Source organism: Sebastes umbrosus, chromosome 18 (assembly GCF_015220745.1).
Source record: "Sebastes umbrosus isolate fSebUmb1 chromosome 18, fSebUmb1.pri, whole genome shotgun sequence".
NCBI classification, from domain to species: Eukaryota; Metazoa; Chordata; class Actinopteri; order Perciformes; family Sebastidae; genus Sebastes; species Sebastes umbrosus.
In genome coordinates, this window is record NC_051286.1 from 23,228,765 (window position 1) to 23,241,132 (window position 12,368).

Genomic DNA, 12,368 nt, shown 5'->3' on the forward strand with positions numbered 1-12,368 from the left:
CAAATGATCACGGCCTTGTACCGACCCTACATGTATAGGAGCAATATCCAATAACTGGGGGGAATTTGTTTTCTCCAATTTTGAAACATGCAAAAAAAACATAAAGAACTGTATTTACGACTTGGTCTGATTAGAAAAAACTTTGGAATTAGAAACTTTCAACAATATCCACAACATAATGAGAATGGATTGATGCTCTCCTCCTACAGGCAAGTCGATGGCTAAACTTTTGATGAAGCACCGACTCCTTCTTCGGATACAGGGCCCCTTTCCCCAGAAATCACCTCTATTTTTCTTCAAGACAAGAGCAACAGATTAGGCGTGAAAAGTCTACTTTGTTGCATCTGTAAATACCACATTATATTTCCCCAAAGGACACACCTGAACTGTGAAAAAGCAAAGCCTTTGTTTTCTAAATGGGTCATGATCTGTTTTCCCCGTGGAGTCCAACAGGTAAACCATTAGTCAGGCCTGCACGTTCCTCCTAATCAATTTACACAGTTTAAAACCATTCATCTCCATATCCCCGTTTGACTTCTATATTAGATGCAAAATGTCAGATACTGTAATAACGGGGAAGCGGGGCTCTGGATTATTGCAGAATCGCCAAATACAAATGATTTCTTTCCCTGTTATCTTCCTCTGGCAGTCTGCCAGGCTCCACTGTTTTTCTGTGGCAGTATACATCAGCGTATCAGAGAGATGTAGATGAAGACATTTTGTACTATGAGATAGAAAGATCCAATATGTGATCAATTACAGGGTGGTGATAAACTAACAACTGTATTATAAACAATATTTATCTGCGATAAACTAAAGCTTTGTTTGTATTAAGGTGTTCTGCCATACCGGCAATGATTACGTATAGGCTCCGTATCTGTGTCAAAGCTTGATGGAAACACATCTCGGAAACACATCTCTCCTACTGAACAATGATGCATTTTTAGTCACGGTGCATCTCTAGTTAAGGCTGGTCCAGAGATGTTGAAAATGTGAGAGAGCCCACACATAACGACATGTTAAATTTAACAGTTTTGTTCATATAGTGCAAACAATTTGGCCAAAACAGCACAACAAGAGTCCGGACTAAAAAAAAAAAAACAATCTTGCAAAATGTCTCTTGATCAAACGTGACTTTAGTGTAAACAAACATGGCGGACGACTGGCAGGAAGAATTACTGATATTAGTTTTTGCATCACTTTGTACTGAAAATTCACAAAGAAAAAAAGGAATAAATAATGGATGATGTCATGGAGACACATAACACAAATCAACAAGTTGGTCCTCCATTTCTGAGCTCCATCTTACTACTACTTTATGTTTCGTGTTTAGCATTAGCTCATGCATTAGCCGCGGCCACCCTGACAGCGCTGGTTGTCCTTCCTTCTTCAGTCAGCTTGGTTCTCTATTGGCTATCGTTCTTGCCCACGTGACTGTCAGTCCCCACACACAACTGGATATCCCATCGTAATTACTGAACGTTTAATATTTGAAATCGGTGTGGCTGCCAGGATGGACTTCCGAGCCGACCTTGACATACCTCACACCGCAGGAATATCTGTAAAGATAATCTTTAGAGCCATCAAAAAATGGGGGCTTTGCTGATGATTGTCAGGAGGGGGGAATCGGGCCCAAAATCGTCTTGATTCGTGTTGATTAATGCTTCCAATACAGCCTAAAATGCTGGATCAACACAGGTTCAGGTATCAGAATCGGTATCGGGAAGGAAAAAATGTGAAACATCTCTACTGGTTACCATACTCGACTATACTACCAAATATATACATAAAAACAACGGTTGAAATGATAAGTGGATTAGTCCATTAGAAATGATTGATAATGGGTGGATAATGGATCCATTATACTGTATATTTCTCCAACAAGAAGATTTTTCTTCATTTCATATCTATGTTAATTGTTATATGCGCTGGGTTTTTCCAGCACTGCATACAAATACAAATCATGTGACACTGACATTGAGGTAGCATGACTCTTAGATCAGGTAAGTTACATGTTGTGACATGATCAACCTGAAGCAATAAGGGACTAACCACTTTCAAGTGAAGACACATCATGATCAACTTTTGACACTGGGAAAACAGAAGAGCTGGGGAGATGAAAACATTACAGAACCCTCTTTGTGGTGTACTTGGCATATTTATGATCAGTGTGGCTTTTGTAGCTTTCTCAATACAACATGCCAAGATGTGCAGGTGTTCATACCTCAGCGATAACATTTAACGCATGTGGTCTTGGATGAATAATAGCCTTTTAGTCTCTGATGATGGGTTTGAACAAGTTCTCTTAAATGTCTTTAACCCAATTTAGTCAGTCATTTCATGTGGAATACACTATTATGTGAATGTGGCAAAGAAAATCTCTTCTCCCCCAGGGGAACAGTGTGTTTCCATCCAGCTGTTTTCATGCGCAGAAGAAAATCTGAGTGTTTAAAGTTGAAATATCGCTAAAAAGTTTTGACACCGTGAGTGGAAAAGTTGGTGTATAAATGAAAACAATGAAAGGCACCCAGCAAATAATTCATGATGATGATGAAGTGTATGACTTAAACGTCACTGGTGGCAGACGAAAACCTCAGATCTGTGCGGAGCGATGAGGCGACTGTAATGTTCCTAAAATTAATACATGAAATTAACAGAAAGGCCATATTTCTTCACGTTTTCGACATGGTTTTTCGTCGTTTCAGGTCTATTAATGACATCATCATGTTGCGCCGCTTTCTTCTGCAAATGTTTAATGGCACCGATTGGAGAATTAGCGCCACCAACTGTTTTATCTTGATGAACCAATTCCAAAATTTTGGAGTGGATGAAAACTCACATTCATTTGCATTTTCTTATGCTGTTTTTCTGGAGATTTGGTTAGAATTTGCACTAAGTTTGGATGGAAACTTGACTATAAACACAGAGTTGAGTAAACAAGGTCCATTATAGCTGTTCTGGAGCTTTTTACCATATGACATGATCTTTATCGGCAAATGTCTGCTCATTGTCATGGAATTGAACAGTTGCTATTGCTTTTTTTCTTTCTGTGTGCTTGCTGCTTAGTTAAATAAGAATAGTTTCCATCCAACTACTTTTTACCAAAGAAATAGTCCCTTTGAAAACTGTTGAAAGTCTGTTCTGTTGATTAACCAGCGTAACGGGGACCCTGGTTCTGGATATTGGTGTCCATTATTTAAAATGTCATTGGTAATTTGGGTGAACCAACCCTTTAAGTTTCTGGGCTCCCAACCTGCAGCTTGGCTAAAGCCTCGGTTATACTCCCAAACAGATGTGTACACAAACAGTTGAGGACACCACTAATGCGTAGTAGTTCTGTTTATACTGTTGGTTTGGAGGACGTGTTCCAGACATGTGCAGTAAATCGCTATGCTACCACTTGTAGCGCCAAATTGCTGTGACCACAGACTTTTAACTATGGACTTTTAAGATAAGTATCCATCTTTAGATTTTAAAGCCAGGCCCAGAGACAAAGCACCACTTTCATACTCCTACTCCTGCAATACTTCTGCTGATGGTCGAACCATTTAAGCAGGATCAGATTGTGCAGTGTGAGTTGATGGGAAGTTGAGGAATAGCCAGAGAGAAAAACGTGTAGGGAAGCCAAATTCATGTGGAAACCAAAACTCCCAGAGAGAGAGTGGAGCAGAATTGGAGACAGCATGGTGAGTCACTACCGAACTTACCAAAATAAATACCAAAACTGACGAACGAGATGATCAGGAGAGATCCATTCAAGCTCTTTCAAAGAGCTGGAAGATTAAAGTACAAAACAGGGACTTTTGGAGGACTGTTTGGACAGTTCTGGCTGTCTTATCATGTATGCATGTACAAACATGCTTGCAAGCATTGGCCACACAGTCTCACAATACACACACAACCATGGCAGCTATAATAATAAATAATAGAAAGTATAGTGTATTAGGATTGGTGTTCATTTTATTAACAATTAATGGGGTGAAATATATCTGTGAACAAACCTTTTTCTGTGAAGTAGACAAGACGATGAGGCAACAAAAACTTCATGAAACAAAAACTGTGACTAAATGTTTATTGTTGACATATATAAATAGGAGACAAAATTCAAGTTGATCCATGGTCCACACATGCCTGGGTCTTCTTTTGGATCTTCCTCGTCGCCAACCCAGTATCCCCGTAATTATGTCCATATTGGATGACTCTGCACCTCATGATTTACGTCCAGTGCCAATGCTCAGTGCTAACGCAGGAAGCAGTGTGGTATTTATGTAGTAAGGAAGAAAGGAGGGCGTGGAGGTCGACGTAGTGTGTCAGACTTTCAGGCAGGAGACTGTAATTCACATTCCGTCACAGTCCTGCATAACCCTTGCCTTTTTATTAACTGTAACCACTATCTTCCTCAACCTTGCCTATCCGTGTGCATTGTGTGTATCTTCGAGGTCTAACACGTGTTGATTGCATTTCCTGCTGTCCTTCCTCATTTTTAAAGCATGTTTTGAAGATTTTAAATCCTGCGTTTGTTTACATGTCTGATAGCTTGCGGTTTTCTTCTTCTTTCCTGCAATTGTTGGCGCATTGCTATGTTTTTTTGCATGTTACCCCTGCCAACTGTCAATCATTGGAATAAAGTGAAATCAGCCGCAGGAACGTCATTGTATTGCCCGTGTGCACGTGCGTCTTCTTGCACATGCGCGATCAAAGCTAAACTGGAAACCATTCTTAAAAACATGGTTCCATAGCGCTACCAGTGTGGTCAAAAACTCAAGGTACCTGTAACTATGGTTTATTATTATAACCATGTCCTAACCTTACAATGGCAGTGGGCAGAATGTTGTTGGCATCATTGGGCAAACATTTCATAGTAGCCTTTCAGCATATTGTAATTCAAGTGTTCTGAGAGAAAACTAGACTTCTGCTCATCCTCATGGCTCTGTTTTCAGGCTTTAAAAAATCGATCCCGTGACGGAAGACTATGACCAATCACAGGCCGTTTCAGAGAGAGAGAGAGAGCGTTCTTATTGCCTGTTCATTCAACGGAGGAAGCTGTCAATCACTCGCGAACTCCGATCAAACGGTCAAACTAGGCAGCACTGATCAAATATGAATCAATATTCTGTTACTGTAATGCCTATTTCTCTCGTAAGATGTTTTCAGAAACATCTTGTAGTGTACTGTAAAATGAGAGAGTTTGCTCTGACTGGTGGGCGGTGCTTGGTATTTCCTCAACTGATCTCAATATGGCTGCCAGGGTGTTCAAGGTGACTCTCATAGACGGCAGCTGGACGGCAAACTCCAGATCAGCTCTGACTGGTTGTTTTCCTCCGGTCTGTGAAATCTTGCAGATGCCGTTAGGAGCACCGGAGGACACCGGAGGACACAGACGTACATGATTTTTTTTCAGATTACCTGTCTCATGCACTACTGTCAGGATATAGTGACCGTTTTATAAAATAACTTTTTTTAATCATATTTGCTCCAACCTGCCTACTGCAGCTTTAATTGTAGTTGACCAACCCGTTCTCATTCCGTCACATACGGACGCTTGGTCTGGTCCCCCTGGTGTCATTTAGGTTTAGGAAAAGATCATGGTTTTGGTTCAAATAAGTATGCTTGTTAGTTACGTACATAAGTTAAGTATGTTATGTAACTTAAAAAGAGTTTTGGTTTCACACGGAACACAAACCAGTCCGTCCTTCACCTGCCCCATGCTGACTTTCTCGCTCTTTTACGTCAGGTGCTCTGGTCGTCTAATAATGTCGCGGATGGGTTTATATTGTAGTTAGTTGAAAGCCTTGCTTGTCTCATACAGACGCTAAAGGGCGCCTCTGTGGGTCGGTATCAGATGCTGAAGGGCACTGACCAAGCGGTGGTATTTGACGAGAGTGAGAACGGGTTGGACTAAAATGTCCATGGATTTCATGGACTAAATATTGACTACAGATAAGAAAGACGTAGTTGACTAAATATGACCAAAACCCACATGGACGTCTGATGTCAAGATTATAAATCTAAAAATACAGTTGATATAATGAACACCACCCAGGATATGAAAATGAGTTAGCGATGATAAAAAAAACACTGCAAAGGACACCCAAAACTTCTATAGAGATTGTATTATATTTCCAAAAATATATGTACAGTCTATTACAAAGGTTACAAAGCAAAAAGAATTGTCTATGTAACAAGAAAATTGTCTAATTAAATGATCTTACAGTTCTGCTGTTGGGGAAAATACTTTTGACCAGTGAATATTCTCAATACTTTCATCACAGAAAAATAAATAATAAATTGACATTTTGTATAACTGTACAACAAACTAAAACGCAAAAAAAAATCAAAAACAAAGTCAAAGTAAAGATGGAAATCCTATCAGCTGTCTTTGGTCCTAAATGAAAAAATTATGTACAACTGAAATCTTGTGGGGTGACAATAATTCATCTGCGAGATAGAAAAATATAGTGCATTTTCAACGTATTCAGAGCTCTCTACCGAGTAATATGTGTAAAAAACAATATAAATAACATTTACAAGTTTTACAATTAGTACATATACAAAGATCCCTCAAATCTCGTCTCCCTCTGACACAATCGACAGTGCTGCACTCTTTGGAATTATCCACCACCTCGCCGAAGCGGTGAAACTAACTTCCAACTGCTGAACCACAAGATTTGAAAAATAACTTCATACTCTATCTGCTATTCCTGATTCCAACCATCTACATCCTGCAGGTTTTTTTTTTTTCCCCTTTTTACATTTTATATTCTTTTTTTTCTGTTTTTGCTGAAATGAGCCACAACAAAACTTTTCTTGTCCAGAGTTGAGAAACCTGAAGTTTAAAATGTGGATGAAACGAGCTGAAACAGACAGTAAAGTGACTTCTGTTGGTGAAGGTTGCAGGTGAGTTGGACGTTGAATCGATTGTATCCTGGCCTTAATCTCAATTTGGCTCAAACTGCTGTTTCCCCAGCACAGGAAAAATAAAGGACAGAGGCCTTCTACCCTGGGGTGTGAGGGGCCTCCAGGGGCCCCGGTTTTAAAATCAGAGCCGTGAGGTGGGGGGTGAGAGAGAGTGCTGCCTGTGAACTGGGGAGTTTTGTGCTGACTGAATGACTTCATGCCGGTATTCAATTCAAAGGTCTGGCCAAGGCCCAATTGCTGAGCTCTGCTGTATGGATAAAGGGAGTGTGTGAGTGAGTGTGTGTGTGTGTGTGTGTGTGTGTGTGCGTGTGTGTGTGTGTGTGACACAGGGGGCTCAGAGCTGGTCAGGGCTAATTCCTGGTGTCTCCTGACAATGGTGAGTCCCACAGTGAAAATGGATCAAAGCATACATCCACACTAAGCTGGATCATTCTGAAAACACAGTTTACGTATAAAAACATCCACACTAGCTTTTTCAGGAAAAGTTTGTTAACCGTTTAAAGGTTAGGAATAGGGGTCAGGGTTATAAATGATGATGTGTTTGATTGATGGAAAAAGGTTTTAGAGTCATTAAAATGCTTCAGTATGTTTTCCAGTATCACATAAGTGAGTAAAAGCGACTGGCACGTACTGCATTTTAAAGACTATAAAACCTTTTGCCATCATTGAAACCCTAACAGCTAACCCGCTGGTGGATCTCTGTCCTCACAAAGCAGCTGGACAACAGGAAAACAGGACATTTGTCTCCTTTGGTCGACGATCAAAAATCACAGCCAAAGTCCGGTTGAACAGCGGCCTGCTGGATCTCAAATGGTTAAACCTCCTGGTTTCTGTCAGTATTCATACCGTGTTTTCATACAGCCGTTGATGTTGTTTCTGTTGTTAGACAATGGAACTACTATAAAATAGTAATTTGATTTACAGCTCATCAATATTACAAAAAGAGTTGCCATTCTACGTTTCTGCAAACCACGGATACGTTGAATGTTGATGTTTCTGAACCAAAAATACGTTTAATATAAGCCTCGTATTATGCTTGCGGAAACGCAATGCCACGTGGTTAACGTTGTGAAACGACTGGTTAGGTTTAGGCAACAAAACTACTTGGTTAAGGTTAGAAAAAAGGTCATGGTTTGTGTTAAATTAATTACATGACAATGTAACGTAACAACCGTGACAACGTAACTATCATAGATAAATAACAACCGCCCTTAGTGGACTTTCTTATGTAACATTTTGAAACAAGCGCAAAGTCAACATTTACTTTTGGTTTCACCCGGCACATGAACAGCGGTCTCCTGGGTGAAAGTCCAGTGTTTGATGGACACACCCACCTTTACTGGATTGTTATACTCGTTATTGTACCACGTAAGTTTTAATAACAATCGCTCAATATACTACGTCACTCGCTCTGACAGAATGCAAAAACGGCGACATTCAACATATCCCTGGTTTGCAAAGAAACGTACGTATGCCAACATTTTCTTCCTGGCGACTGGGCTTCTGAAAGAATAAGTTGATGAATAAATCAACAGAAAATGTAGAACTGAATAAACATTTAAATCATTCTTTAGGCAAAAAGTGCCAAAAATGTACAGGTTCTGAGTTCAATGTGAATGTTGGCTGGAGTTTGTAGTCCTCTACGCTAGCTAACTGAATATCTCTGGATTTTGGACATTTAGTTGGACAAAACAAGACATTTGAAGTTGTAAATTGGGCTTTGAGAAATCACTATTATAGAGACCAAAGTATTATCTGGTCAAATAATTGGCAAATAAATTGATAATGAAAATATCCATTAGTTGCATCCCAAATCATTTTAAATCATCATAAACAGGATTAATGAGAACACCAGTATTGTGTGATCAGCTACGTTAACATTTAAAATCAGTGATTACAGAGAGGGTTACGCCCAAATTATACTTTCCGAATTCCACGCGTCCATGAGGTCTGCGCAGACCATCTGCATCTAGCCCAAAAAGTATGACTGTATATGCAGACAGTATATGCTGAAAAACATACGTGAACATGCACAACTGTGCATGCCTTCTTTCCATCCATTTAAAGATTATAGCTGCCCCTTTAAAGGTGACAGACTTCACTCAGTAGAGTCTAGACAGGCTTACATCTTCCTTGTTTCTCTACCTTCCTTCCCTTTCTTCCTATCCTCTCTGGAGACCCTTCTCTAAAAGCTCCACACGTCTGGTCACAAAAAGGGACAAAAACAGAGAGAAAAAAGATGTGTTTTCAAAATGTAGCTGGCTTAATGTGGATGCAGTTGAAGACATAATTGAGAGAATGAAGAAAGCTAGTAATGGTTTTACTGTTTGTCAGTGAGCTCAAGGTTGATGATTCCTGATGTGGTTATGCTTTTTTCGATGCACTTGATGAAAACAGTTGAAAGAAATAACTGTAGCTTTGAAAATATAGATTTATCTCATGTCACAGCAGCAGTAGAATATACGGTTGTAATGGTAACACCACTCCAGCTGAATAACTGCATGTTCCTATCAAAGAATACTGCACTAAAACATACTTAACATGGAAACTTTCTCCTTTTTTTTTTTGCATTTGAAGTGGAGACAGATGGCACCGAATAGGTTGATTGGCTTTTAGCACATCTTATGCAAAGCCCCCTCGTCTCTGTTCTCCATACAAAGCCGTGTGGAAGAAAAGAGGAGCAATCTTAAGAGACACTTTAATGCATGTTCCGTCACATCTACACCTGTGAGGGATGAGCGGCGCAGACGCATGAATAAATAAGGGAGCTGCATGGCGTGCCTACAGAGCCGCGACGGTGGGATTTAACAGCCTGATCTGCGTCTGACTCGAGCCCCGTCGCTTGGTCCTAATTTTCAGAACCCGAACCCTGAAGGGGCTCTTTGATTTCTGGACAACGCGTTGGTGTCGGAAGATGATGTCAGCATGGCTAACTGGCACCTTTCTAGTGTTTCAAATGGTGCCTCTTTCATCTCTGCAGCCACTCAATTCAACATGTTCACGCCGCGTTAGATTTTCATCAAACGTTTAGCATATCATAGCGGCAAAATACGACACGATTATTTCGTTTGATGACTTGGCACGGCCGTTTTCTGAGCACTTTTCAAACCGTTTTTTTTCGGTCAAAGAAGTACATTCCTTTCCTTTTCCGGCGGTGACTGAATCTTTCCAAAGGGTTTGTCTCAGCACAGCCAACGTGATAAAACCTAGCACCTTAAAAATCTCAGGTGAGGACCATTTCGACCTGGTAATTATTGCTCTGTTTAAGTCCGTCTCTTCTTTGCTGACTGTGTCACTCGTGGCATTAAACCGTGCCCGTGCACTTGATTTCACCAGTTCAAGTTCCAGATAAAAAGACATCACACTACAAGGAAAATAAAAAAAAAAACATAGGGAGCTTGTCCACCCTTTAAATGAATGCAGAAAGCATTGCCATTGAAGTGCCTAAAATAGTGGCAATACGTAATCTAACACATTTTAAGGCAGTATTACGTCTACAACGTTCTTGGATCCACCCTAAAAAAATTGTATTTGCAGCTCAACAATGCACCAAAACAAACACGTGTGTGCAACATTTTAGGCAGAATGACGGCAAAAACAATTTGCGGTGGCTTCAAATTCAATAAAACCATTCAACAGCGCTGCAACATTCTACTCAATAACCAAGTAACCGTTATGCGTTTCCTGTAGTGAACACCAAGACAAAGGATATTGCTACTCTGATATAAAAGTCTGTTGATTCGAAGAACAATTCACCTCCTCAGTGTTGCACTCATCAGGAAATTCCTTAATAGAAAAAATTGAAAGGTTGAAACCATGTCAAAAAACCCAAACAAGCGTGTGAGGATACCATTTTCACTTCAACAGCACATGAAGGAAAAACATGAGTCACTGCAAACAGTTCAAACAGTCCAGCCTGTGTCAGCAGCACGAAAAGTACCTTTGAATCTGCACCTAAAAAGTTCCCTCTGCTCTGTTTGGATAAAAGAGAGTTTACCCTGTTGTCAACGTCAAAAAAACTGCTGCATGGGCCACAATACATCACTGTGGCAGACGAAAAGAAAATTAACAAATTTGAAAAAGAAACAACTGAAACCACCGCAAGTAGACAAGTTGTTTTTTAGTTTTTTTTGTTCTTTTTAAAGGAAATCCATAGCCATGGTGTGCACTTAAATCATTCATTAAGTTAAAGAAACGGAAGCGTCAAACTCCTTTCCAATGCGCCATTTGATATGTGGTTGAGTTCATAAGCGCTTCTAAAAAAAAAAAAATTAAAGGAAGTAAAAAGAAAGTCATCTCGTCCAGGTAGTTTCTTTTTTTGTTGTTGTTTTTTGCCCTTTTCCTCCCTTTAGTGCCCTTTGAAGAGGCGGACCACAATCCTTCACTGAGGAACAAAGGAATGATTTCACTCCAGACACAGCCGGAAGAGTCAGACATAACAGATGTCCGTTTACTTTGACGATAATCCCGGTTACGTCCCAGGCACTGCTCCAGATAAGTTCTGTTTTTTTTTCGTTTTTGCGCCCCCGTCCGACGCGGCCCGTCGTCGCAGTTCGTCACACCTGGACACCCGTGCCGTGGAGATGCAGCATCTGGGCTCTCATAGTCTGTATGCTGCTCATGATCTTTTTCTGATGGCCCACCAGCGTGATCCCCAAGCTCATCACGTCCCTGGAAGACAGGACAACACATCAATCAATGCACTGGACCACAGTGAGGGGCCAAACAAGTGCGATTTACAGCCTCAGCTTTTTCATTATTGTGAGTAAAAGGGTACAAAAAAGGCAGCTGAACGCAGCAGGCTTGTTTATGAATCTCAATGATGAGTTTGAACATCAATGTCAAGGATGATGTGGCAAAAAATATGATCTGAAGTTTCATTTTTTTTTTTTTTTTTTTGGGAAGTATGTTTGGAAAGTTTATTTGAACCCTTGAGCATTTTATGGGGATGTGGAGACGAATGTTGACATCTGATGGTCATTGGAAGTTCTGAGTAACAACTCAACGGCAAACCGCAGTCTGGGCTGATGCTCATATTTAGCTGCTCTCAACTAGTAAGAATGCAATAAACAGCAAAGAGTTCACACAGGTTCATGACGATCAGGATGAGGACCCACCACATGACAATGTTTGATATGGCATTGGGACACACCCAGGGATGGGTATCGTTTAAATGATTAGTAGCACCCTTAAAGTGATATTGATACCAATAGAGTACTTCATTTGATATGAAATAACAGAACACTGTAATCACTTCCAATAATTTCTTCTTTGCTGTTTTTTTTATCTGTGTTTAATTAAGCTACAATCTCAATTCTTTGTGTAGATGTTTGCATTAAAAGCCAACCAGTATAGGGAAGAACTACTATACCCTTTGAGCCCAAAGAAGGCTTTTAATGTGAAACATCTCTGTAAGTGTTGAGTGTCATTGAGGGTAGCTTATCACCCAA

The 12,368-nt window shown here is 40.2% G+C and overlaps 1 protein-coding gene across 7 annotated transcripts in view; it reads right to left on the reverse strand.

Moving 5' to 3' along the window:
* Positions 1-6,095: 6,095 nt before the first annotated feature.
* epha7 (eph receptor A7) overlaps positions 6,096-12,368 on the reverse strand; it is a 106,113-nt gene continuing 99,840 nt past the window's right edge. For all 7 annotated transcript variants that reach the window (XM_037750453.1, XM_037750450.1, XM_037750452.1 and 4 more), the window contains exon 17: positions 6,096-11,589. In XM_037750453.1, the coding sequence (XP_037606381.1) occupies positions 11,475-11,589 (115 nt within the window). In that variant the 3' untranslated portion in view covers positions 6,096-11,474. The remainder of the gene's footprint in view (positions 11,590-12,368) is intronic.